Source organism: Lepidochelys kempii, chromosome 6 (genome assembly GCF_965140265.1).
Source record: "Lepidochelys kempii isolate rLepKem1 chromosome 6, rLepKem1.hap2, whole genome shotgun sequence".
Taxonomy (NCBI): domain Eukaryota; kingdom Metazoa; phylum Chordata; order Testudines; family Cheloniidae; genus Lepidochelys; species Lepidochelys kempii.
Window position 1 is genome coordinate 104,688,527 of NC_133261.1, and position 27,494 is coordinate 104,716,020.

General features: G+C 42.5%; 1 protein-coding gene across 14 annotated transcripts in view; it reads right to left on the reverse strand.

Annotated features, from left to right (window-relative positions):
- The window catches only part of BTBD7 (BTB domain containing 7), a 114,627-nt gene that overhangs the window by 23,563 nt on the left and 63,570 nt on the right, over window positions 1–27,494 (reverse strand). For 10 of the 14 annotated variants that reach the window (XM_073349493.1, XM_073349495.1, XM_073349494.1 and 7 more), the window contains 2 exons: window positions 11,033–11,241; window positions 2,930–3,005 (listed from right to left, as the gene is read on the reverse strand). The exons of 2 other annotated variants lie outside the window; for them this stretch is intronic. In XM_073349493.1, coding sequence (XP_073205594.1) covers window positions 2,930–3,005; window positions 11,033–11,241 — 285 coding nt within the window. 2 more of the 14 variants (XM_073349501.1, XM_073349499.1) reach the window with 2 other exon arrangements.

A 27,494-nucleotide genomic window follows, 5' to 3' on the forward strand; every position in this document is an offset into this window, starting at 1 on the left:
AAAATAGATGGCACTGTCACAGCCAAAGTTCACAACATTGGGCTTAAGAGAAATGCTGAACACATGCTGAGTACCCTGAAGCCTATTTCTGTAGCCTGCAGGGAAACAGCTGTTTTATTGCTGATGCTGTTGAAATTTGGAAGGAACTGAGTGAGATCTTAAAAAGAGAAATATGCAATCACAGAATTAAATTACAAGCATTAAAAAACACTAATGGGACAAGCACGGTCTCCAGCTCATTTTGATGAGCTCATCAGCTCATTTTGACTTTCCCTTCATCCACAGTTGCAGGGGTAAGGGCTGCGGGGTGGAAATGAGGGGTGTGGGAGGGTGCTCTGGGCTGGTGCTGCAGGCTCTGGGGTGGGGTTGTGGGTGAGGGGTTTGGGGCGCAGGAGGGGGGCTCTGGGTTTGGGGGGGCTCAGGGCTGGGGCAAGGAGTTGGGGTGTGGGAGGGGGTCAGAGCTCTGGGCTGGGGGTGCAGGCTCTTAGATGGGGCCAGGGATGAGGGATTTGGGATGGGCTCAGGGCTGGGGTGCAGGATTACCTCGGGCGGCTCCCGGTCAGTGGTGCAGTGGGGGGGCTAAGGCAGGTTTCACGCCTGTCCTGGCACTGCGGACTGCGCTATGCCCCGGAAGTGGCCAGCAGCAGGTCCGGCTCCTAAGCGGAGGCGTGCAAGTAGCTTGGAGCAGCTCTTGCCCACAGGCACCGCCGCCCCCCCCCGCAACGGATTCCCGGCCAATGGGAGTGTAGCACCGGTGATTAGGGCAGGGGCAGCGCACAGAGCCCTGTGGCCCCCCTGCCTAGGAGCCAGACCTGCTGCTGGCCGTTTCCAGGGTGTAGCACAGTGTCAGAACAGATAGGGGATATCTGGGCAGCACCACTGACAGGACTTTTAATGGCCCCGTCGGCAGTGCTGACCAGAGCCGCCGCGACCCAGTGCCTTACATTCCGCGACCCAGTACTGGGTCGTGACCCACAGTTTGAAAACCACTGCCTTAGAAACAAGGATATTCCACCAGAGAAGTAGACTGCATCATGGAATGGACCACCCAAATACCCCAAGAGAACCTGCTTCAATATCAGAAAAAAAACTGCTGACCACACACTCCTAGTTGTCACCTATCATCCCACATAGGAAAGCATATGGGGTATCAAACAAGCAATAACAACCCATACTTGATGAGGACCATATCCTGAAAGAAATCCTTCCCAAATCCCCTCTCCAGAGGTAAGTTCCCCACAGACCAGGACACACAAACTCAAAATGGTACCAGACCCTGCCATAACAGATGCAAAAAACCTACAGACATATCTCCACTGGTATGATGTTCAACACCCACCACAACATACCCTTCAATATCCACGGGTTCTACACATTACTATTACAACATGTGGTGTACCATATCCAGTGCATTAAATGTCCCTTTAATTCAGTGGGGGAAATGAGACAATCACTATGCTCCTGAAAGAACTCAGAAAAATAAAAAAGACAAAAACACCGTATCACCTCTGGACGAACGCTTCTCAAAAAACCATCACTCCATAGCTGTACAACACCTTCAGAAGATGAGCCTGGGAACTTAAATCCAAAATTCTGCTAGACACCAAAAGTCATGGACACTGTTATAAGAAGCCATAAACCCAATCTGTAACCAACTAACCCCCTTTGTCTTATGACTATGGCCCTACCAAATTCAGGGTCCATTATGGTCAATTTCACAGCCAGAGGGTTTTAAAATTGGTCAATGTCACAATTTCAGATGTTCATATCTGAAATTTCACAGTGTTGTAACCATAGGGGTCCCAACCCAAAATGGGATCGTGGGGGGGTTGCAAAGTTGTTGGGGGATCCAAGATTGCCACCCTCACTTCTGTGCTGCCTAGGTAGCAGCTTCCGAGATTCTTGCAGTTAGAGGAGGTTCTGGGAGGTGAAGGTGGGTAGAATCTCCCCTATGTCGCTAGGAGCATCCCAGCCGGGGGCTCCTAGTCCAGGCCAGTGACAGATTAAGGAAGTCCCAAGTCCAGCCAGTGTAGTGCGAGAACCTGCTCCAGCACAGAAGAGAGGGCGTACCACCCTCATTTCTGTGCTGCCTCTGGAGGTGGATCTGATCTCCCCACCAAGAGCAGCCATTCAGGGGAAGGACAAGTCCTGTCCCTCCCCAGTATGGCTGGACTAGCAGCTAGGAGCCACAGGCTCCCAGCAGCAGGGGAGATCAGATTGCACAGGGAAAGGCTGATTTCAGATCGTGAATTTGGTAGGGCCTTACCTATGACTGTAGAGGTGTTAACTGGCCATTTTGTCTTAAATGGTCTTATTTTAACTGATCCCCCTTTGTATCTAGCTGTAACACTCTGAGTACCTTTCCCAGACCTGAAGAAGAGCTCTGTGTAGGTCAAAAGCTTGGTCTCTTTCACTATCCGAGGAAGATAAAATAAAAGTTATTACCTCACCTATCCGGTCTCTCTAATATCAAGAGTGCTTGTGCTTTTGGCTATTTTCTACTACAATGTTTATTTGCTACTGCTGATGTTTCAGGGCTTGTCTACACTGGCACTTTACAGTGCTGCAACTTTCTTGCTCCGGGGTATGAAAAAACACCCCCTTGAGCACTGAACGTTTCAGCGTTGTGAAGTGCCAGTGTAGACAGTGATCCCAGGGCAGGTAGCTACTCCCCTCATAGAGGTGATTATTTTATAGCGCTGGGAGAGCTCTCTCCCAGCACTATTCTGTGACTACACAGCCATGTTAAAGCGCTGCTATGGCATTGCTAGTGAAGACATGCCCTCAGTGAAGACAAATTCCCAGTGTAGTGCTTTTGTTTAGCTTTCCTTTGCTCACAGTATAGTCAGATTACATGTTTTCTTGAACTACAAACTATCAGTTTGAAATGTCCTCCATTCCATTCATTTTTTAAAAACAAGGTTCTTACCTCTGTCTGCTATTCTTTTCATCAACTGATGTTCTCCCCATTTAACAAGATACTTAAGAATATCTTGTTCACTTGCCTACAATAAAGAAAGGGAACACAATGCATACTTAGTTTATTAACAATGCGTTGCATGGGAACCACTGAACATACAAATATTTCTCAAAAAACTTAACTGAGTCACCTCACAACAAAAGCATATTCACATTAGCCTTCATTCTACTGTACCACTATTGCTTCAAGTACTTTGTAGTAAAACTGATAGCTAAACTTAGGAAAAGATAGAGTAGGAATATCTAGCTTTAGGTTCTGCTATACAATATACGTTTCCCAAAGCAATACAGTTTGCAAAGAACCTGGTGTAATTCATCTAATCTACAAAGTGACTATTTAAAAAAACAAAAATAAATCCTCCTCAAACCTGCTAACGCTGTTTGGTTTTTTTCATTATGATTTTACAAGTGTCTGCCCCCACTGCCTTCTCTCTTTTAGGAGTTTGTAAAGTTTTTTTTAAAAATATTGTTTCTAGAGTTAAAAAAAAATCTCCATTTTTAATAAATTCTTTCTATTCATAAAAAGTTCTGGAACTCACCTGTGCCACATGCTCCACCCTTTTCTTCTCAGCAATCTAGAGTTACCACTGGGCCGGTATTTTTACCAGTTGCCAGGGAAATAATTTAATCTGCCCCCACCCCTTTTTTTTTTTTTTTTAAAAAAAAGCAGGATCTAAAGCTTTCCATCATCATCACAATACTCTGGGGGGAGAAGTGGGGAAAGATATCTAATGCTAAAACTTTGTGCCCAGTAGGGCCATCAATCGCAGTTAACTCAAGTGATTAACTCAAAACAAATTAACTCGATTACAAATATTAATTGTGATTAATCACAGTTTTAATCGCACTATTAAACAATAATAGAATACCAATTTAAGTATATTATGAATATTTTTGGATGTTTTTCTACATTTTCAAGTATATTGATTTCAATTACAACACAAAACAGTCTATAGTGCTCACTTTATATTATTTTTTATTACAAATATTTGCACTGTAATAAAGATAAGCAAAACGAATAATATTTTTCAATTCACCTCATACAATTACTGTAGTGCAGTCTTTATTGTGAAAGTGCAACTTACAAACGTAGATTTGTTTTGGTTACATAACTGCACTCAAAAATAAAAAACAGTGTAAAACTTTAGAGCCTAAAAGTCCACTCAGTCCTATTTCAGCCAATTGCTCAAACAAGTTTGGTTACATTTGTAGGAGATAATGCTGCCCGCTTCTTGTTTATGTCTCCTAAAAGTGAGAACAGGCATTTGCATGGCACTGTTGTGTCGAAAGATATTTATGTGCCAGATACGCTAAAGATTCATATGTCCCTTTATGCTTCAACCATGATTCCAGAAGATATGCATCCATGCTGATGACAGGTTCTGCTCGTTAACAATCCAAAGCAGAGCAGACCAATGCATGTTCATTTTCATGACTGGAGTCAGATGCCACCAGCAGAAGGTTGATTTATTTATTTATTTATTTATTTTTGGTGGTGGTGGTTCGGGTTCTGTAGTTTCTGCATCAGTGTTTTGTTCTTTTAAGACTTCTGAAAGCATGCTCCACACCTTGTCCCTCTCAGATTTTGTTTGGCACTTCAGATTCTTAAATCTTAGGTCAAGCGCTGTAGCTATTTTTAGAAATCTCACAGTGATACCTTCTTTGCATTTTGTCAAAATCTGCAGTGACAGTGTTCGTAAATCAAACAACATGTGTTGGGTCATAATCCGAGACTGCTATAACATGAAATTTATGTCAGAATGCGAGTAAAACAGAGCAGGGGACATACAATTCTTCCCCAAGGAGTTCAGTCACAAATTTAATTAATGCACTATTTTTTTAACGATCATCATCAGCATGGAAGCATGTCCTCTGGAATGGTGGCTGAAGCATGAAGGGGCATATGAATGTTTAGCATATCTGGCACGTAAATACTTTGCTACACCATCTACAAAAGTGACATGCGAACACCTGTTCTCACTTTCAGGTGACGTTGTAAATAAGAAGCAGGCAGCAGTATCTCCCGTAAATGTAAACAAAGTTGTTTGTCTTAGCAATTGGCTGAAGAAGGTCTGAGGTGGACTTGTAGGTGCTAAAGTTTTACATAACTGCACTAAAAACCAAAACAATCTAATAAAAACAATTCTACATTTGTAAGTTACACTTTCATGATAGAGATTGCAGTACAGTACTTGTATGAGGTGAACTGAAAAATACTATTTCTTTTATCATTTTTACAGTGCAAATATTAGTAACAAAAAATAATAAAGTGAGCACTGTACACTTTGTATTCTGTGTTGTAATAGAAATCAATATATTTGAAAATGAAGAAAACCAAAAATATTTAATCAATTTCAGTTGGTATTCTAGTGTTTAACAGTGTGATTAATCAAAATTAATTTTTTAATCAGTTAATTTTTTTGAGTTAATCGCGTGAGTTAACTGCGATCAATAGCCCTACTCACAATTAATTGCGATTAATTTTTCAAAATTGTTTGACAGCTCTAGTGTCCAGCTAAAGATGCTGCAGTGTTCCCACTTCCGCAGTTTAAAAAAAGAAAATTATGTTATCAACCTTATGTGTGTTCCCTCTCTAGATACTATAAGTGGCTGCTGAAGGGGGGTTTGTGAAGTTACCTTGTGGTTGGAGTTGCAGCAGGCTTGCCTTGTGAGGTGGGGATGCATTTATTTTGCATTTCAAAGGTGGTAACCCTATAACAATCCTATATATTACTTTGTAAAAATATAATTTTCTTAGTATGTCCCCAGTTACAGACATGAACATGATCTTCAAAAACAAGTTTTGTAAGCTTAAAAGGGAAAATTGTGTCTTATCAGTGAATTTTTATTCTAGAACCCTCCATGTCAGACAGACTTCACAGTGGACATTCCCTGTCTCCAGGGGAACTAGGAACAGACCAGATCTTTGCTCAGAGCCTGAATTTAGGATTACCCCACAGAAGGAACTCTCCAGAATTATAGCTTCCAAAGCTGAAGAATACTAATTATATAGAAGTTCAAAAGCACTATTCAACTCAAACCATTTGAAGTATTGTTGTGACATGAAATTTAGGGATTTCCTGGAGAAACACGTTCTTCCCTTTCAAAGTGATTAAGAGAGCAATAGCAAGAAAATACCCTGGACATATTCCAACCTTCCAAAGGACAGTCCTAGAATGAAAATTCACAAGTAACAGAATGTTACCTCTCTCAGTCCCCTTTCTGTCAGTCTTCACAGTGGGATGCAGAAAGCCATCCCTAGGAAGGGAGCAAGGATTCAATTTACCCACACAGGATTGAAGATGAACTTGTGGGTTACTGGGGCATCCTGGTCTGGAACATCTTTGCTACCAAACGTTGCATCAGGAGGACTGAAGATGTCAACATAGTGTTTGAGAAAGTGTGGGTGGGAGGTCTCATCATAACACACGTGATCTCTTTGCCCATTAAATGGCTGCTGTTTTCACAGAATGCATGGTAGTGAGAGGAATTTTACCCCCTGTAAGCTCTGTTCACATCTAACATGAATTTTACTTCTCTAGGATGTTTGGATTCATCTAGAAGGACAATATCACCACTTATTACAGGTGGAAGTGGGGACGGAGGCCTGGCTAGTAATGGAACCACCATGTTTGATAGAACATATAACAGGTTTTCAGTGAAGCATGGCAAGCTCTAAAAGCCCCTGGGAAAGAAGGTGGTGAATAGGCAAGATAGTTTTAGTGAGAAGAGGAAGGGACATACAAACTGAAGCTGAAGGTTGGTTTTATTAGGATTTGTATTGCACAGATCAAGATCATGACAGGAATCTTCACATTGTGAGAGATTTGTTAAGATTGGTGATACTCAGGAATCTGTTATGTGACAATGATTAGGAATGGGTTTCTTACAGTGAAATATGCCTGCAGTCACTGACTTGTCTTTCCAAGCAGTTTTGGCCTTGATCCCCATGGTTGGGGAATCTTGTAAAAACACTACAATATCCTTTGCTTCAGCCGACTTGGCCCCTGTCTCTTTCTTGTAATGCCAATATCTAAACCTCAAGTGATATATACAGAGACAAAATTTGTAAATTTCCTCTAAGATGCTAGTACAATATTTATCACCATTTTAGAACAAGTGACCATAGTTCCTCTCTCTCAGCTTCCCAGCTGATGGGTTAGGCAGCACTGGATGCACTTAAAGGCTAGATGGTCAACAGCATTCCCTCAGTTCTAAGTGTGTCTTGCTGAGCTGGCAGACCTTAACTTTCCTTCTTGGTGTAGAACCCCGAGGAACAGAGTGAACATGGACAGGACATGAGCAAAGCTGCTTCTCCAAAGAGTGCTGAAGGTTTTTTGCCTTTTTAGAAACATACCCCATGTGTCTGAAGAATCATCTGCTAAAAATGAAGGAGTGAGCGTGATGGTCCATCGCATGAGACAGGGTATACTCCATGTCTTCTCCTTGGGCCACCCAGCCCCTCTGAAGTCATATGAGTCTAGATATATTTCTACATGCAATCTGGGACCTGCACTGATGACCAGATTCTCTGGACTTTACATCTGGTAACTTAAATAATATTAAGAACCAGTTCACTATGAGATTATAGATCTGGATAAAGATCTATATATACTGATTTGTTGCAATTCATGGTTGGAAACAAAGCAAGAATTGTGCTGGGTGTTAACACAAGACCCACTACCCCAGGAACTGACTCAGTTTATTTTAGGAGGCATGTGCTAACTTTTGGCAAATAAGACACAATCTTCTATCTCTTTTCTGAAATAAAGGTGGTCTTGGAAAATAGAAGATGTCCACATTTTGTGAAGGCTGTAACTGGCCCTTCCACTTGTTCATTCAAAGTCATGTTTCTAGAGACTTGGTGATGGCTTCTGGGCCCTGCATAACATGATGAGAAGCCAGTTGGACAATGGTAGACATAAATCCCTTTTGCTTGAAGGAAGGGATGATATGGCATTTGTGAATAATCATGCAGAAGTTGCAAGTCCAAAAGGGGACTATACTATATTGAAAATGCTTGTTGTAACAGAAGCCAAAGTATCTTTGAGTGACTCTCCCCAATCATATATTCACTAGATTCCAGGAGTTTGTTTTCATATTCTGAAACTCTGGGAAGATAATTCTGTAATGATAGATTTCAGTATTTCCATTTGGAATGTATATCTCCTTGTAGAGCTAAGACCTGAGATCTTAAATGGGCTGCATTGTTTTATTTTGTACCACAGACAATTGTGTGACTGTACCAAAATGTGTCTCTCTCCATGGAACTGGTGCTACTGTTCCAATGAGCACGAGATGGACTATTGCAACCTGCATCATTTGATGCTAACAAAGATCTTAATCATGTTGGTATATTTTAATTTACTTTGGGGAAAGAATCAACTTGCCTCTGGAGCAATGAGTGAGTTCTACTGCATACAGTTCTCAGATTTTCTCAAGCCTCCTTTTCTGAAGTGGTCCACTCCCAGGAAAGGGCCAATCCTGAAGCACTGCTCAGAGACCTTGACCCATTCCTACTGGGAGCTGGTTTCACTGTGGCCTGTTTGAGTCCATTGGTGTGGATCTTGCCCATACTCCAGCTGGGAGCTGGGTTCCTTCGGCCTGTTTTCTCCATCTGCCATTTCTGAGGGTGGGAAAGGGAGAAGAGATGCTGTCCTTCAAATCCTTCTCAGAAAGCCAAACACATTTTTCTGCTTTTCTTTTGTAGTTTTGAGGAATACCTGGAAGCCACTGAAGAAACCAAGACATTAGTTAAACGTCTTTTGAAAGCTCTGCTAAGGATGGAGACCTGGAGACTATTGTGTCTGTTACTTGGAGGCAGAGAATTCTGGAGAGTTCTTCCTGAGGTGCGGTTCTAAGCCCAGGCTCAGAGAAAAAGATCTGGTCTGCCCCCAGTTGCCCTGGGGACTGGGAACACCCAATGTAAAGACTGACATGACAGATTTGTGCTGCAGAACTGAAGCTTCTAGGACATGGCCTGGATAGTTTCACTCTTAAGTTCTTAAATTTTGCCCCATAGTTACAACCTTTCTTCTAAGACAAAGGTGTTAGAGAGGCAGGCCATTAGCATAACTGCTTCAACATATCTCCCAAGTCGCAGAAGCTTACTAACTAGGGCTGGTCAGAAAACAAGAATTCATTTAAGGGGGTGAGGAGAGGTTTTGACATTTGTTTTTGTTCCACATCAAAAGACATTTCTTACTTACACACGTATAGGGCACTTATCTCTGATGTGGGAGACTCAGATTTAAGTCCCTGCTCTGCCTAATTCAGAGAGAGATCTGAACCTGGTTTTAAAACATCCCAGGAAAATGCCCTAATCAGTCAACTATACAGTGAGTCTCTCTCTAGTTTTGACCAGAAATTCCATCCTACACACGAGAAATCTTCAAATTGAAACCAATATGTTTCTGCAAAAAAGTCTTAGTTTTAACAAATTGGCATTTTCTGATGAAAAACATTGTCAAAAGACATCCAACCAGCTCTGTTACTCATGGATCACTTGTGTGGCGCAGTATGGCCATTACTCTTTGCCTATTGTCTATTTCTAGGATGCCAAGGGCCAAACTACAAGAACTAGCAGTCTGGGACCATGAGAAAATGCCAATAAATCATGATTAAGAATGAACTTTCATCAAGCCATAGAAGTTACAGAAGTTATTCCAGGATCTACAGCACATCACTATGAAATTATGAGGAGCTTTGGCTTGAATCAGCAGACTCTAAATGAGAAGGGAAGAAAGGACACAGAGGCTAAATGCATTGCTGGCTGAATTTCACTGCCACAGAATGGCACTTATGTCATTCGGAGTCTAGATTTAGCTCACACATTCAGCCACACTGCAAACATAATTACTTTGAGAGGAAAGAGAAAACAGACAGGTGGGAAAGTACAAAAATAAAGGTTCATCTGAGTGACTACTCTTTAGGTATGTCTGTGTTACCCGCCGCATTGGTAGGCAGCCATCGATCCAGCGGGGGTCGATTTATCGTGTCTAGTCTAGACATGATAATCAACCCCCCGATCACTCCCCCTTTGACTTCTGTACTCCACCACCGTGAGAGGTGCAGGCGGAGTCGACGGGGGAGTGGCAGCAGTCAATTCACCACAGTGAAGACACCACAGTGAGTAGGTCTAAGCACGTCGAATTCAGCTACTTTATTCACGTAGGTGAAGTTGCGTAACCCAGATTGATCCCTCCCCCCCCCCAGTGTAGAGCAGGCTGTAGTTGTTTAAAAAGGTGATTTGGAAAGGAAAGATGTGGGCTGATGCCACCCATGATAATTTTTTCCACTTGTTGAAAGAAGTTCAAAGTCATTAGAAGTTCATAGTTTTCCAGGCTACACAGAACCTGATAAGTGGAAAACTAGTGAAATGGCCACATCACAGGAGTTGAAGAATGAAAGAAGAAACTTTTATTAAGACTCTTCAAATCAATTTTGTTAGTTTTTGTTAACATCTAATTTAAATTACTAATGAACATTTTAGAGAAAGGCCATATATTATGGTTTCAAAACTTCTGCCCCTTCAATAAAAGTGTAAGAGCAAACAGTATACATCCTCACAGAAGATCAGTGTAATCATCAATATTTCTAAGGTAAAAAATAAGCAGTATGTTTAAACACAAACCAAAATAATGCTTGCACACAGTTTACACATCAAAGTAGCAAAACTGAGACTGCAATTTCCATAAAAACTTAAACAGGCAAGGCAAAAGTTTAACCTAGAACTGTTTCATTTAAAATAATTCACAGCTGTGGACTACTCTTAGACTTTCAAGCAATAGTTTATACAGCCAGTTTAAGTTAGGTTAAAAGTCAAGAAAACAAAGTACTTTCCTTAATCAGTTCCTCTACTGTGGTTTTTGTGTATACGTGAGTTAAAGAGAAAGCTTTATTCTGCGCACACAAATGCACAAGAATATTAATATCTATTCTTCCCATTTAGGAAGATTTAAGATTTTATTCACTCTGAATGCTTCTGCTAAATGTAAAATACAGCTTCAAAACATAATTAACTACTTTTGGAAGGAGGAGATTAAACATTTACCTGTAAATAGTCAGACTGGATAGCAGTCAGCAGGTGGTCCTTGCTCAGTTCATAAAAGACATCTGAAGTCATGACCTGGGTAAACTCCTCACAGAGGAAATGCAATGCTTGGCGGTATACCCACTTGGAGCCATATGGCTGAGAACTCCACTTGAGAATGGCAATTAAAGTGTCTAGTGAGATGCTCTCAGCAATAATATCCTCACAGCCTACAAAAACAAAACAGAGCAGCAAGACTACTAGAGGCAGTTTAATACTTAAGGAGAACACGCACCTAAATCTGTACCTAAGGTCTTATACGGCTCCCATCACTGCATAAATCTAAATAAAACTAGAAGAGCCCTGTAGACAAAGATTAGAAAGGGTCAAACTATGGAGTTCTGAGTACATTTAAAAACATTTATAACCGTGTTTCAGCATTCTGATGTATGCAATCATTCAAACTGAATCTTCTTAAAGCCAAACAGAATTATAATTTTGTTCATCTGCTTGTGTGCTCTAATAGAAAGAGGAGGTTACCTGTAACTGGAGGTGCTTTGATATGTGTGGTCCCTATCTGTATTCCACCAAGGCTTATGCGCATGCACCATGTGCCCGAAGCCAGAGCTTTTAAAAAGTAGTAATGTCTGTTGGTCTCCGCATGCACCCTTGTTTCACCTCATATCGACAGAGGTGATAAAGGGTGGGGCGGACCAACCATGCCCTAGAATCATAGAATATCAGGGTTGGAAGGGACCTCAGGAGGTCATCTAGTCCAACCCCCTGCCCAAAGCAGGGCCAATCCCCAATTAAATCATCCCAGCCAGGGCTTTGTCAAGCCTGACTTTAAAAACTTCTAAGGAAGGAGATTCCACCACCTCCCTAGGTAACACATTCCACTGTTTCACCACCCTCTTAGTGAAAAAGTTTTTCCTAATATCCAACCGAAACCTCCCCCACTGCAATTTGAAACCATTACTCCTTGTTCTGTCATCAGCTACCACTGAGAACAGTCTAGAGCCATCCTCTTTAGAACCCCCTTTCAGGTAGTTGAAAGCAGCTATCAAATCCCCCCCTCATTCTTCTCTTCTGAAGACTAAACAATCCCAGTTCCTGAGCCTCTCCTCATAAGTCATGTATTCCAGTCCCCTAATCATTTTTGTTGCCCTCCGCTGGACTCTTTCCAATTTTTCCACATCCTTCTTGTAGCGTGGGGCCCAAAACTGGACACAGTACTCCAAATGAGGCCTCACCAATGTCGAATAGACGGGAACGATCACGTCCCTCGATCTGCTGGCAATGCCCCTACTTATACATCCCAAAATGCCATTGGCCTTCTTGGCAACAAGGGCACACTGTTGACTCATATCCAGCTTCTCGTCCACTGTCACCCCTAGGTCCATTTCTGCAGAACTGCTGCCTAGCCTTTCAGTCCCTAGTCTGTAGCGGTGCATTGGATTCTTCCATCCTAAGTGCAGGACTCTCCACTTGTCCTTGTTGAACCTCATCAGATTTCTTTTGGCCCAATCCTCCAATTTGTCTAGGTCCCTCTGTATGCTATCCCTACCCTCCAGCGTATCTACTTCTCCTCCCAGTTTAATGTCATCTGCAAACTTGCTGAGGGTGCAATCCACACCATCCTCCAGATCATTAATGAAGATATTGAACAAAACCGGCCCCAGGACCGACCCTTAGGGCACTCCGCTTGATACCGGCTGCCAACTAGACATGGAGCCATTGATCACTACCCGTTGAGCCCGACAATCTAGCCAACTTTCTATCCACCTTAGAGTCCATTCATCCAGCCCATACTTCTTTAACTTGCTGGCAAGAATACTGTGGGAGACCGTGTCAAAAGCTTTGCTAAAGTCAAGGAACAACACATCCACTGCTTTCCCTTCATCCACAGGACCAGTTCTCTCATCATAGAAGGCAATTAGATTAGTCAGGCATGACTTGCCCTTGGTGAATCCATGCTGACTGTTCCTGATCACTTTCCTCTCCTCTAAGTGCTTCAGAATGGATTCCTTGAGGACATGCTCCATGATTTTTCCAGGGACAGAGGCGAGGCTGACTGGCCTGTAGTTCCCAGGATCCTCCTTCTTCCCTTTTTTAAAGATGGGCACTACATTAGCCTTTTTCCAGTCGTCGGGATTTCCCCCGATCGCCATGAGTTTTCAAAGATAATGGCCAATGGCTCTGCAATCACAGCCGCCAACTCCTTTAGCACTCTCGGATGCAACGCATCTGGCCCCATGGACTTGTGCATGTCCAGCTTTTCTAAACAGTCCCGAACCACTTCTTTCTCCACAGAGGGCTGGTCACCTCCTCCCCATGCTGTGCTACCCAGTGCAGTAGTCTGGGAGCTGACCTTGTTTGTGAAGACTAGGCAAAAAAAGCATTGAGTACATTAGCTTTTTCCACATCCTCTGTCACTAGGTTGCCTCCCTCATTCAGTAAGGGCCCACGCTTTCCTTGACTTTCTTCTTGTCATTCCTCTGCTGAAGAGTGCTGCTTTGGAAAGGCGGCAATAAAGCGTATGGGTTGGTTGAGGTGAAAACAGGAAACCACCTTTAGAAAAAAAACTTAGGATGTAAGCATGGGAAAACCTTGCCCTTATGTAATGTGGTGAAAGCGGGGTCTGCCATCAGCCCCCCATTTCGCCAACTCTTTTCGCAGAGATGGTAGCTATCAGGAAGGCAACCTTTATAGAGAGAAGAGAAAGAGAACAGGAGGCCAGATGTTTGAAGGGTGGCTTCATGAGTGCCATTAGGACAAGGTTACGGTCCCACTGCAGAGTGATGGGTTGGACAAGGGGATATGTTCACACAAGGCCCTTCCAGAACCTAACGGTCAATGGGTGAGTAAAAACTGTGTCCTTCCATAGAGGGTGTGGAAAACACTAATGGCTGTGACATGCACCTTGATGGAGCTGAGAGCGAGTCCTGATGCTTTTAGGGATAGGAGATAGTCCAGGAGGAGCAGAATGCCAGGTACCAGACTGTTGGGCTCAGAAGACTAAACGTTTCCATTTGGCCTGGTAGGATTGCCTCATGGACTCTTTCCTGCCACACTAGCGAAGATGCCCATCAACAAAATAGGTTCTTAGGTGAAGCATCTGCAGGTCTGAGTGTCTGATCCTGCCTCTGTGTTGAGTGAGGAGTTCTGGAAATGTTGGTACCATGAGTGGATGATGCGGAGAAGAAGGGGAAACCAGAACTGGAGAGGCCAGAACAGGGTGATCAGAAGGACCCTCTCACTCTCCTGTCAAATCTTGTGAAGGACATGGGGCAGAAGCGGAGGGAGGGAAGGCATAACTGATCTGGTCCTATCAGTCAAGGACCAGAAATTGCCCTGGGAGCAGGCTCTGAGCATGCCCCTGGAACAGTACTGGGAGTATTTGGCGTTGGAGGCAATGAGATCCCTGGCCAAAAGCCACCAAAACGTCAAAAAACAAAAACGTCTGCAACTACTGAGTCATGTAGCTCCCATTCATGGTCAGTCACAAAGTTCCTGATGAGAGAATATGGAACTACATTCTGAGTCCCCAGGAGATAGGCTGCTGACAACAGGATACAGTGCACGATGCACTATTTCCAGAGGCGTACCACTTCTGCACAAAGTACTGGAGACCTCATACCCCTTTGCTTGCTTATGTAGTAAACTGTAGTGGTATTGTCCAACTTGAGAACATGACGGGAGTGGATGGATGGGAGAAAGACGTGACATGCTCGTTGTACTGCCCGATGCAGTAGGATGTTGATATGCAGCCTGTACTTCCAAGCAGTTCGAGTTCCTTGAGTCATGTGGGCACCCCATCCATCCAGCAATGCATCTGTAATGATCAGCATGCTTGGGGAGGATGGAAGGAAGGACATCCTGGAGCAAACCTAATTTGTGTTTGTCCAACACTGAAGGGAGGACAGTCAGAATGGCATCCAAGGAATGGAGTGGAGAATGGGCTCTATAACCACAGTTGTAGACAGCAGAAACAACAATGGTATGGGCACAGTGCCACATGGCCAAGAAGGGAATGGCAAGCACTGATCAGAACTTAGTGGTTGGAAGTTAACAAAATGATCAGTTCCAGCCGGGTTCAGAACTGGTCCTCTGGCAGGTAAGCACATGCAGAGGTCATGTCAACCAATGACCTGTGCTCCAATGAACTCCAGGGACTGTATGAGAGCCAAAGTCAAATTTTTTGGTATTTCTTCTCCTCCTCTCCTCAGGGTGAGCATGATCAGCTGGGATGTTGACGCTTGAGTTCTTCATCTGGACCGTGCCATTAGCAACCAACTGTTCATGTAAGGTAAGATGAGGACTCAATGCCGGAGGTGGACCGCCACTACAGAGAAAACCTTGGTGAAGGTCCAGGGAGCAGTAGTGAGTCCAAATGGGAGAGCTCTGTATTGGAAGGGTCAAGGGCCCAGCATAAATCTCAGGGATCCATGCTGGTAGAAAGCTCAACACTGCACCCCCACCAGGGGGGTGACTGGTAAAAGTGGTGGGGCGCAAGGTGGCTCTTTACATGCACTCAGAAATAACTTACATGAAGATAGGGTGTTTTGTGCGGAGGACAGTGCCAAACAGACCTCTGGGTCTCAGGATGCTTTTAGGGAGGCTAATAGGCTCGCTGGTGGAAAACCTGGGAAGCTCTAGATCACTGTGCAGAAGATGGACGATAAAACTTTATAAATACCCAGCGACCGCAGAGTGGCTTTAGAGCATTTAAGTGAATGCAGGAAATCATCAGTTTCTGGTTGAAAAGGTGGGCTTCATCGAAGGGGAGGTCTTTTATTATGTTCTGAACCACTCTAGGGAAACCAGAGGAGTGTAATCAGGATTCCCTCCTCACAACAACCCCAGTAGCTACAGTGAGCAAAGATGTGTCTGTGGAATCTACCACAGTCTGTAGCATCATTTTGGTTACCAGTTTGCCTTCCTCCAGAACAGAGTGGAAGCGGGCATGACCCTGTTGGGCAGTTTGTCCACAAAGTCCTCTAACTGGCCATATTTCAAGAAGTCATATTTAGCCAGCAGTGCCAAGTAGTAAGAGATGCGGAACTGAAGGCTGGATGAGGAAAAGACCTTGCAATCTAGAAGGTCTAACCTCTTCTTGTCAGCTGGGTTGGAATGCATGTGCTGCTGCCTGTCTTGCTCTGAAGCAGCTTAGATAACCAAAAAATGTTGTGGAGGGTAAGAAAAACTCAGATCCCTTTGGGGTGGGAGTTCATGTGGTTGGGGTATGCCAGAAAGTGTGGGCTGGTTGGAGAATGGCATCGTTGATCAGTAGTGCCACTCTGGTTGGTATCGATGCATGCGGAATGTCCATCAACTGATGTTGACTGTCCTGCATCAACTCCAACAGAATGTGTAGAGTAGGTGCCACCCTCCCCAAGTGTTCCTGGAATTGGCAGTAGTCGTCGGGGGAGAAGACTATGTCGATGACTCAGCCGCATCAGGAGACAATGAGGGGAACCGCTCTGTATCCAGTAGTACTGTCAGACCCTGGCTAATTGGTGCATCCTCCAGTCCTGGTTCCAAATGTCAACTTGACGAAGGGTGGAGTGGCAAAATATGGGATTCCTCCCAGGTAGACCAGGATAGTTCTGAAGGCAGATATAGCCACCAAGAACCCCAGTACAGCCAGCCAGGCAGATCCTACAGCTGTTGTGGTTGTCCCAATGGAGCTGGGTATCAGTGACTCCTGTGCTGGGGCAGGGCAGGATAGTGCCACTGGGCTGGTGGAACTGTCATGTAATTCTGTCAATAGTACAGGAACGGTGGACCATGTGTACTGTCGAAGTCTTCCCACTCTGATGAAGAGTCAGATCCTTGTTCAAAGGGTGATGCCACTGGAGCTGGTGGAGTGGCGTGAGCCACAGGGGAGCATGCAGGAACATGACTTGAAGGCGGCATGCCTAACATAAGGGAGTGGGCCTGCTTAGGTTGTGAGTGCACCAGAAAATGCGGAGACCTCACTGCACCCAGGGCAATCAGTTCATGAGGGCTGGGAGTGGATTCAAACCTCTCTGGTATCAACAGCACAGGTTCCACAGACAGAACCGGAGCTGGAACGGGAGTGGAGGGCTTCCTCGGAAGCGACGACTCCTGGGACTTCAATGGCACCAATGCAGAGGAGGTACGCTGCTCCGAAACTGGGACCGATGGGTCTGGCTTCTGATGCAACTTCTTGTGCTTGCGGACCTTGGATCATGCTGCTTCTCTGTGACTGGAACTTGTGGACGATGCGGCATCTTTCTTAGGCCTTGAGGAAGATTTATTGCCATGCTTATGCGCATGCTTCCTTGCCTCACAGTTAAGCCCCGGCACAGGCTCTGTAGTGCTGGTACCAGTGGAACCAAATTGGAACTCCATGGTAGGAGGTGAACTCCTTGAGTGCTCAGACTGATGTACCAGGGGGAAGGGGAGAGAGGATCTCCGGCCTGAGTCCAACTGTGGTGCTCTATGAGGTGCTTCTTGAGGCAGAGAACTTGGCCTTCCCAGGTACAGGCAGGGAAGGAGGAGGCAGATAAGGCACCTGGACATGACATGGGCTTCCCCCAAACAGTATAGGCAGAACTGGTGCTAATCACTGGTCCAACGAGCAAAGGCAAGAAGCACAGATCTTGAACCTCATCTTCAGCATAATCATGTACTCAGGCTTGGTGCTGGGGGAAGGGAGGGAAGAAAAGGAAGGGGGCTGTTATAATTAAAAACTATTACAAAAACAGTAAAAGGCTAAGTGCAAGAATAAAACAGTGGTTTTTGCTAAGTTTGGGAAGTGCGTCACAAGGGATGGGAGAACAGCAGAAGCACCGACCATGCGGTGGTGAAAAGGAACTAAGCGTGCTGTCGGTCCACTCTGCCCTTTATTACCTCAGTCAGTACCATGAAGTGAAACAAGGGTGCATGCATGGACCAAGGGACACTACTACTCTTAAAAAGCTCCGGGTGGGCAGACGTGCATAACCGTCAGTGGAATACAACAGGGACGATCGTTTGACGAAGAAACTGTAGTTACTGAATTGAGATACTACACTATGGCTCCCTTTGGTTTAAAAACAAAACATTATCTGAAGTTTTATCAAAAACAATAAAATTCCTTACAAAATGTTTGCGTTTTGGATCACTACTGTTTACACTGATGATGCCACTCTTCTCAAACTGTAACCTGTTTTTATTAAGTACTTTCCATTTAGTTCTGCACATAAAACCAATCTTAATCTTTTTCCATTAACAACCAACTTCAGGTGCAAACCTGCAAATACTTACCACCAGGCACAGTACTTAATATCATGAGTAGCCCCAGGATTACTCATTATAGTAAATTTTATGTCCAAGTTGAATAAGCTGTAACCACTATTATCTTAAGAACATCTATGATGCTTTTAAAAATACCTTGAAATGGCATTGTCCTCAAAGTTAAAAGAGATGGTCAAAGTGTATGAAAAGCTTCTAGGAAATCAAATTAATACAGTAGAGTAACTGTAGGCAATATTACGCATGAATGCTTTGCTATTTATCTTATAGATATTCCTGACAATCTTCTGCAATATCATCCCCTTTAAGGATGCATATTAAAACAAAAAAAAATATTAAGAAATTGTTTTAAAATTATTTTCTATTACTGAATCTCACTGGTGGACTTCATTCTGTTCTATTATATATTAAAGATGTATAATATGGTAGCATCCAGAGTGCCTAATCCAGATCATGGCCCCTTTACGCTAGGAATTGTACAAGCACGAAGAGCTCATATGTTGACAAAGATAAGGTTGACAAAGCTGATCAGGGTATATTAATGAAATCAAAAAGATACAAACCACTATGAACAAAGGTGAAAAGTCAGTATAATGATACATAAACATTTTCTCCACTTCTGTTGTATCCAAAATGGTAGTAGATAGGTATCAAATATACAAGAGTAGTAAGATTTATATAACTCCCCAAATAAACATAGTGCTTTACAGACAAATTAAAGGAAGTCCCTACTACAAAGAGTTTACTTGGTTGTACACATGCTGGTTTCATTATTTTCATTTATAATTTGTTATTAAGACACCGTGTGAGATGCTTTCATCTGAAAAGACAGTCACTTCATTGAGCATTCTGGGGAGAGTTCTCAGTTTATGTAGTTGATGTTATGTGGGAAGAAACATGCAGGCACATGGGCTTCACATTGTGACCCACAGATAAAGCAAACTTATCTTCTGTTTTCTGGCAGGAGGGAGTCAGCTATAGGCAAGGACCTCCAGCTCCCAAGAACTTCACCTGGAGCCGTCAACCACAGTGCAACCATTTTTTGAGGGTGCCCTGGTCTCCGGAGAGAGACCAGCAGTATTTGAAAAGTGACTGAATATTGAGTGCCAACAGCAGTGTGCTCAGTGGATGGCCTCTTATTTTTTAATTCATTTCACCACACTGGTGCTACAAAGCCCAAGTCCATTGATTTTTGAGGCATAGTTCAAGGTCCATCTGTTCTTTTCAGGCCTTCCCTGAAGTAATAACCACTGGATTAACACAGTTTGTGTTTTAGAGGGCTGTGGTGGTTATAAGTGTCTTGTTGACTTAGGGTTGAGATTTCAAAAGCATCTAAAAAAGGAGTCAGGCTCTTTACTACTGAAAGCCCATGAAAGTTAGGCAACTAAAGGAATTCAGCGTCTTTGAAAATCTCAACCTCAGTTTTATTATCCTCCCCTGCTCTCCTCACCTCCCAAAAATGGCAACAAACAAATCTAGTGGTATCTCTGATGAGCAGATTTCTGTACATTTTAAATTTTAAACACTTAACTTGTTAAATTTTCAAACAAACACCTTCATTCTTTCTCGGTTGCCCCTTGCGCTTGGAAGGAGCTCCCCATAAGCAACTACAAAGTATTATCATCTAATCCCTCCTTAAAACTCTCCTTCTCAGTGATACCGAAAAAAAATTCAGAGTGTTAAGGCCGCTAGTGTCCTATGACCACTGCTGACTAATAATGTCTCATTGTCTCCTGGTTGTTTTCCATCTGTACGAACTGTTGTCTTGTTTTATATTTTTGAATGTAAGCTCTATGGGGTAAGGCGCATTTTTTGTTCTATTTATACAGCATCTATCACAAAGAGGTCCTGATCCAGGAGTCAGAGTTTATGCCCAGAAGGGATCACCAGATCATCCAGTCTGACCTGCATATCACAGGTCACCTACACACAAACATTAAACCCACCGACCAAAATATTCCAGCCCACAGGAGAGGAGATTATCATGTGCCACAGGCAGAGAACAGGAGGGACCAAGGTGCACTAGTGCCCAAGGCCCTGCAATGGCAGGAAATTGATTAAATGAAATATAGCCTGATGATCCCAACAAGTGACCTGCACCCTACATTACAGAGGAAGGTGAAAAAATCCCATTGTCACTGCCAATCTGACCTGGGGGAAGTTACTTTCTGACCGCACATATGGCAATCAGTCAGACACTGAGTATACAGGCAAGGACCAGTCAGCCTCAGAGTGAGAATGGTCGGTACCACCTCAGGACACTGAGTGGGGTGGGCTGGTGCTTATCCCCAACTGGGGCCATCCCCGATTGTTCAGGGGAAGGAGATTAAAACAATACATTTGGGGGAGTGGGAGAGAAATCCCTTCCTGACCTCTATAGGTTATCAGCTGAAGCATGAGATTTTAGGAACACAAGATATAAACCACAAGGGACTCCAAGGGCTGCAGAACCCTGCACCCCATCATTACAAACAGCCCTATCATAGCACTCATAAATATGTCCAACTCTCTCAAAACTAATTTGTCTGCACAACTTCTTTTGGGAGGCTGTTCCAGAACCTCACTCCTCTGAGAGTTAGAAACTTTCGTCTAATTTCCAGCTGGAATTTGTTCATAGATAGTTTATACCTATTTGTTCTTGTGCCAGAAGTATTCTTTAGCTTAAACAGCTATTCACCTCTCCAGTGTTTACCTTCCTGCCTCCCCATCCCCCACACCCAATGTATTTATAAAGAGCAATCATATCCTCTTCTCAACTTTTGTTCTGCCAGGCTGAACAAGCAAATCTCTTCCAGTTTCCACTCCATTTCCCTGGTCATCCTAGTAGCTCTTCTCTGCACTTGTTCCAGTTTCAATTAATCTTTCTTGAACATGAGTGACCAGAATTGTACACAATATTCCAAATGAAGTCTTACCAGTGCCTTATACAATGGCATTAATACTTCTCTCTCTACTGGAAATGCATCATCACATTTGCCTTTTTTGCAGCCACATCACCCTGGTGATTCATAGTCATCCTGTGATCGACCAACATACCCATGTCTTTCTCCTCCTCAGTTGCTTTCAAATGATGAGCTCCCAGCTTACATTAGAAATTCTTATCAGACCCTAAGTGCATGACCTTGCACTTTGAATTTCATCCCATTTTTGTTATTCCAGTCTTCAACACTGAGGGTGAGTGGAATATTATTCAGGAAAACTTGGATGACCTTGATGATCCCTCCCAACTTGGTAGCGTCAGCAAATTTCATTAGCACATTCCTACTTTTTGTGCCACGCTAATTTATAAAAATATTAAATAAGATTGGTCCCAAGATCAGTCCTTGAGGAATTCCACTGGCAACCACCGTCTGGCCATTCACCTATCAGCATAACCCATTGCCATCTCCCTTTAGCCAGGTCCTTACACACCTCACAAATCTTGTGCTAATCCCCATCATCTAAAGTGTAACTAAATTTCCCATGCGGTTCCATGTAAAATGCTTTACCGAAGTCCAAGTATATTAGATCAACTGAATTTCCCTTATCTGAAAAAAACAGTTATCTCCTTAAAGAAGGAAATCAGGTTAGTCTGGCATGATCAATCTTTGGCAAACCCACCGTTGCATTATACCCCCTTTTCCGTTTGCCTTCATTAATTTAATTATTCTTTCACATAATTTGTTCTAAAGCCTTGTACACTACTGAGGTACAGACTAACAGATCTAATTGCCTGGATTGCTCTTTTCCCCTTTTCTTAAATATGTGTATGACAGTAACTATTCACTAGTTATACGGTATCACTCCCAAATAGATAACAAGTACTTTTAATAAATATACATAAGAACATAAGAATGGCCATACTGGGTCAGACCAAAGGTTCATCTAGCCCAGTATCACTGTCTTCCAACAGTGGCCAATGCCCTGTGCCCCAGATGGAATGAACAGGTAATCATCAAGTGATCCATTCCCTGTCGCTCATTCCCAGCTTCTGGCAAACAGAGGCTAGGGACACCATCCCTGCCGATCCTGGCTAATAGCCATTGATGGGCCTATCCTATGAATTTATCTAGTTCTTTTTTGAATCCTGTTATAGATGGATGGATTTATATAGATGCAATATGATATTTTCTGCCTTATCTCTCCCTTTCTTAATGATTCCCAACATTCTGTTTGCTTTTTGGACTGCCGCTGCACCTTGAGTGGATGTTTTCAGAGAACTATCCACAATGACTCCAAGATCTCTTTCTTGAGTGGTAACAGCTAATTTAGACCCCATCATTTTGTATATACAATTGGGATTATGTTTTCTAATGTTCATTACTTTGCATTTATCAACACTGTAGCTCTTCGCAGTCTGCCTGGGACTTAACTATCTTGAGTAGTTTTGTATCATCTGCAAATTTGCCACCTCACTGTTTACTCCTTTTTCCAGATCATTTATGAATATATTGAAGAGAACTGGTCCCAGTACAGATCCCTGAGGGACACAACTATTTACCTCTTTCCATTCTGAAAACTGACCACTTATTCCTACCCTTTGTTTCCTATCTTTTAACCAGTTACCAATCCATGAGAGGACCTTCCCTCTTATCCCACTACCACTTACTTTGCTTGAGAGCCTTTGGTGAGGGACCTTGTACTTAAGATTTTCAGAAAGCCTTTGACATTATATTCCCCCTTGTTCACATGCTTGTTGACCTCCTCAAAGAATACTAGCAGATTGGTGAGGCATGATTTCCCTTTACAAAAAACATGTTGATTCTTCCCCAACAAATTATGTTCATCTATGTGTCTGACAATTTTGTTCTTGACTATAGTTTCAACCAGTTTGCCTGGTACCAAAGTCAGGCTTACTGGCCTCTAATTGCCAGGATCACCTCTGGAGCTCTTTTTAAAAATTGATGTTGCATTAGCTATTCTCCAGTCATTTGGTACAGAAGCTGATTTAAATGTTACAGACTACAGTTAGTAGTTCTGCAATTTCATATTTGAATTCCTTCAGAACTCTTGGGTGAATACCATCTGGTCATGGTGACTTATTACTGTTTAAGTTTATCAATTTGTCATCTAATGACACCTCAATCTGGGACAGTTCCTCAGATTTGTCACCTAAAAAGAATGGCTCAGGTTTGGGAATCTCCCTCACAACCTCAGCCATGAAGACCAATGGTGAAAATTAATTTAGTTTCTCCACAATGGCTTTATCGTCAGCACCACCATGTTGCACGATGGACACTTGACAAAATTACCATACTTAGTGACAGACATTTGGGGAGGTTATGTCATTCAATCATTCAATTTTTTGAGAAATTACTACAGACCTCAAAATTTTTACCACTGACATGTTGCTGACCCTTTAGCACTTGATCATCCAGTGGCCCCACTAGTTATTTAGCCGGCTTCCTGCTTCTGATGTACTTAAACATTTTGCTATTACTTTTTGAGTCTTTGGCTAGCTGTTCTTCAAACTCTTTTTTGACCTTCCTAATTATATTTTTACATTTCATTTGCCACAGTTTATGCTCCTTTCTATTGTCCTCACTAGATTTAACTTCCACTTTTTAAAGGATGCCTTTTTGCCTCTCCCTGCTTCTTTTACTTCGTTGTTTAGCCACAGTGCCACGTTCTTGGTTCTCTGTGTTTTTTAATTTGGGGTATACATTTAATTTAAGGCTCTATTATGGTGTCCTTTAAAAGTTTCCATGCAGCTGGCAGGGATTTCACGTTTTGCGCTGTACCTTTTAATTTCTGTTTCATTAACCGCCTCATTTTTGTGTAGCTCCCCTTTCTGAAATTAAATGCTACAGTGTTGGGCTGCTCTGGATATTTATATTATGGGATATTTATATTATGGTTTCTATTACCAAGAGTTCCAGCTATATTCAACTCTTGGACCACATCCTGTGCTCCACTTAGGACTAAATCAAGAATTGCCTCTCCTCTTGTGGATTCCAGGACTAGCTGCTCCAAAAAGCTCCAAGAAGGTGTCAAGAAACTTTCTCTCTGCATCCTGTCCTGAGGTGACATGTATCCAGTCAATATGTATCAATGACTGAATGACAGATACATGTATCCAGTCAAGTTGAAATCCCTCATTGTTGTTATTATTATTATTATTGAGTTTTTATTTTAATGGCCTCTCTAATCTCCCTGAGCATTTCACAGTCACTATCAGCATCTTGGTCAGGTGGTCGGTAATATATCCCTACTGTTCTATGCTTACTATTAGAGCATGAAATTACTATCCATAGAGATTCTATGGTACAGTTTGGTTCATTTAAGATTTTTACTTCATTTGATTCTACTCTTTCACATACAGTACCACTCCCCCACCAGCATGACCTGTTCTGTCCTTCTGATATATTTTGTACTCTGGTATTACTGTGTCCCATTAGTTATCCTCATTCCACTGAGTTTCTGTTATGCCTATTATATTAATATCCTCATTTAACACAAGGCACTCTAATTCACCCATCTTATTATTTAGACTTCTAGCACTGGTATATACCAGACAATCAATCTCATGTGCCAGCTCTTTCAGTGTTCTGGGATAGAAGTTATTCCCCCACACTCACCCAATTTGAATGCATTAAACCCTAAACAGCCCCCCGGTGCTGTAACGATATTAAAATAAGTGAAACTGCTAATAGCCAAGATGTACTTAGATAGGCTTCTGCAGATTGTCTTGGTGAACCCAAAAGATAGATCTTCATTATCCACCAGATAGCAGCCATATGCCATTGTAGAGCTCCAAGAGCCACTCAGCTCCTTAATGTTGACTGCCCCCTGGGATCATAAAGGGATACACTCATTGAAGCAGGTCAGTAGAATTAGAGTGGGAAATGACAACTGCATTTACTTTAGGACTGAATAGCCAGTGCTCATGGATACTTGGTTCCAGATTATGGTTTTCCAGAGGTTCTTGGTAGGTTGATGTCAGCATCTGAAATGGCACAGCCTATTTTAAACCAACTTTTAGATGGAAGTATGAACCAAGAGAACTTTTCCCAGGAACACTTTGGAAGATGGTGATGTTCTTTACAGAGGAAGTCTTAGCTTCTCTTATGGAATTTGTTGTAGGCATTTCAGTGCAAGGCGGCCGCATACACCTATAGGCCACAACATGGCTGAATGCTAAGAGAAGAACAGACTTTCACAAGAGGTATATCTGAGGACTCCTATGCCTCAACAAGTTAAATGTTGCCATCTTAGTCACTGGTGTCGGGCTCCCTGTAGAGTTTCAGGAAAGGGTGGTGCCTTCAGTGAGATAAGCACACTATTCCCAATGGTGACTTAGTGTGGTGAATCTCAGAGCTGTCTCCTGATTACAGTGAATAGAATTGCTGTCAGGAAGGCTAGAAGTAGATTTCTGCAAATTCAGTGCTCCTGCTCTCATAGTATTTGAAGATTTGTCTCCCCTCACCCTCTACAACTGCATGGGCCAAGCTTCAGTTTAGTATATATGGAAGGCCTACTTGGGGCATCGGCTGCTTCTAGGAGCAAGGCAAAAACAGACTGGACCCTGTAGTGAGAGCCTGTGGAAGAGGGAGTGCCAGATTCAAATATCCTCTATTCAAATTGGCTGCCCTCTATTTTACGGACACACCCTTCATTTATAGTGGTGATGTCCAAGGCACAGAAAAAAAATATTCTCTGAAAATGAAAGCTGTTAAATAAAAGTAATGACCAATTAAAACAGAGACCTACACACAAGCTCTTGAATGCTACTTACATTTGTGTAAGAGTTACAGTTGTCTTTCCTACATGTGCAGACCTGGGATTTTCAAAGGAACCTAATGAAGTTGGGTGCTTAATTCCCTTTAGATCCTTCAAAAATCCCATGTTAGATCTTTGAAGATTAACATTTAAAAGAAAGGCTATTTAAAAAGGAGGGGGTAAGCTGAAATCATTTGGGAAGTTTAGCTGTTAAAATACTTCATAGTGTGTTGCAAAATGTCATAAACCGGATCTTGGAGCTTAATTTGTATGGTTTAGAAGCCATTTTAACTACCATGAGATTTAATAATTTACATTTTAGTGAACTGCTATTTTAAAACCTTTTCCATTTTGATTTTAAATAAGAAGTTCTAGCAGAACTTGGCAATGAAAACCTATCAGCTCTGGGAGATGATTTATGATGGTATGTTTAGAAGAAGGATTAACTTTTCTAAACAAAACAGTCTGACTTCTTGAAGGAGTTTTTTATGAGGTGGGCTTGTTTTTTTGTTAGATTTCTTGTTGCATTCATTCTGTCCCTGCCAAATTGCACTGCAGGTTTTTGTGCAATCTGGTTATAAAGAGTCAGATTTGCAGGCAAAAAGACTATCCGATTACTCCAAAAATGTCCTGAAGTCTGAAAACTACATGAAAAGATTTTTGGTTCAAAGGAAATAAGCAGAGCTAAACACTCTGACATCACTCAAAAGGAAAGTCTCTTCTCAGAATCCTAAAGAGATTTATTTCAAAGTAAATGCTGTTCATATATTTTACACCTAACATTTGTTTTTGGAAAAAGATGACTACAGCTGTACTGTGCAAGACTGAAAATCTGCATTTCAGTGAGATTCTTATCACATACTTGTCTAGTCCTGAGAAGCTGAACAACATTACTAAAAAATGCAGAAAAGCAAAAGAATTGATCAACTGTCTTAAATTTTCTATTGAGATTGACAGGTGTATAGTGACCATATATATCACTGATTGGATGCAAGGCTCATTTGAAGTACAGAATAAAGGAAATAGTCCTTTCTCCAAAACAGAATGTGACAGAATACAGGCACATTAAATAATTCCTTGGTAAGCAAGGAAGTGTTAGGCAATAATGGAACTCTCTTTTGATTATCTAAAAAAATTGGTACATCTTGAACATTAGGCTATGGAAAGAGTCCAATTTAGTCTCTTTCCAGGCAGTCATATGGCTATGAGTGACAGCCACCTGGCAAGGAAAAAGATTTACCTAAAGGATATTACGAGCCACAGTGTTGTTCCTCCCAGTGGAATGGAGCTTTCTGCTCCCATGTAAAAGTACAATAAGGCAAGCCAAAATAATTTGAAGAGCCAAGAGCACAAAAATTAACAGCAACTTTTAAAAAAAAATATATCAGAAGCAGGAAGCCTGCCAGGGAGCGCATGGGGTTACTGGACAATCAATGAACTAAAAGAGCATTCAAGAAAGACAAGGCTATTGCAGAGAAGTTAAAAGAATTCTTTGCATCAGCCTTCAATGCAGAGGAAGATC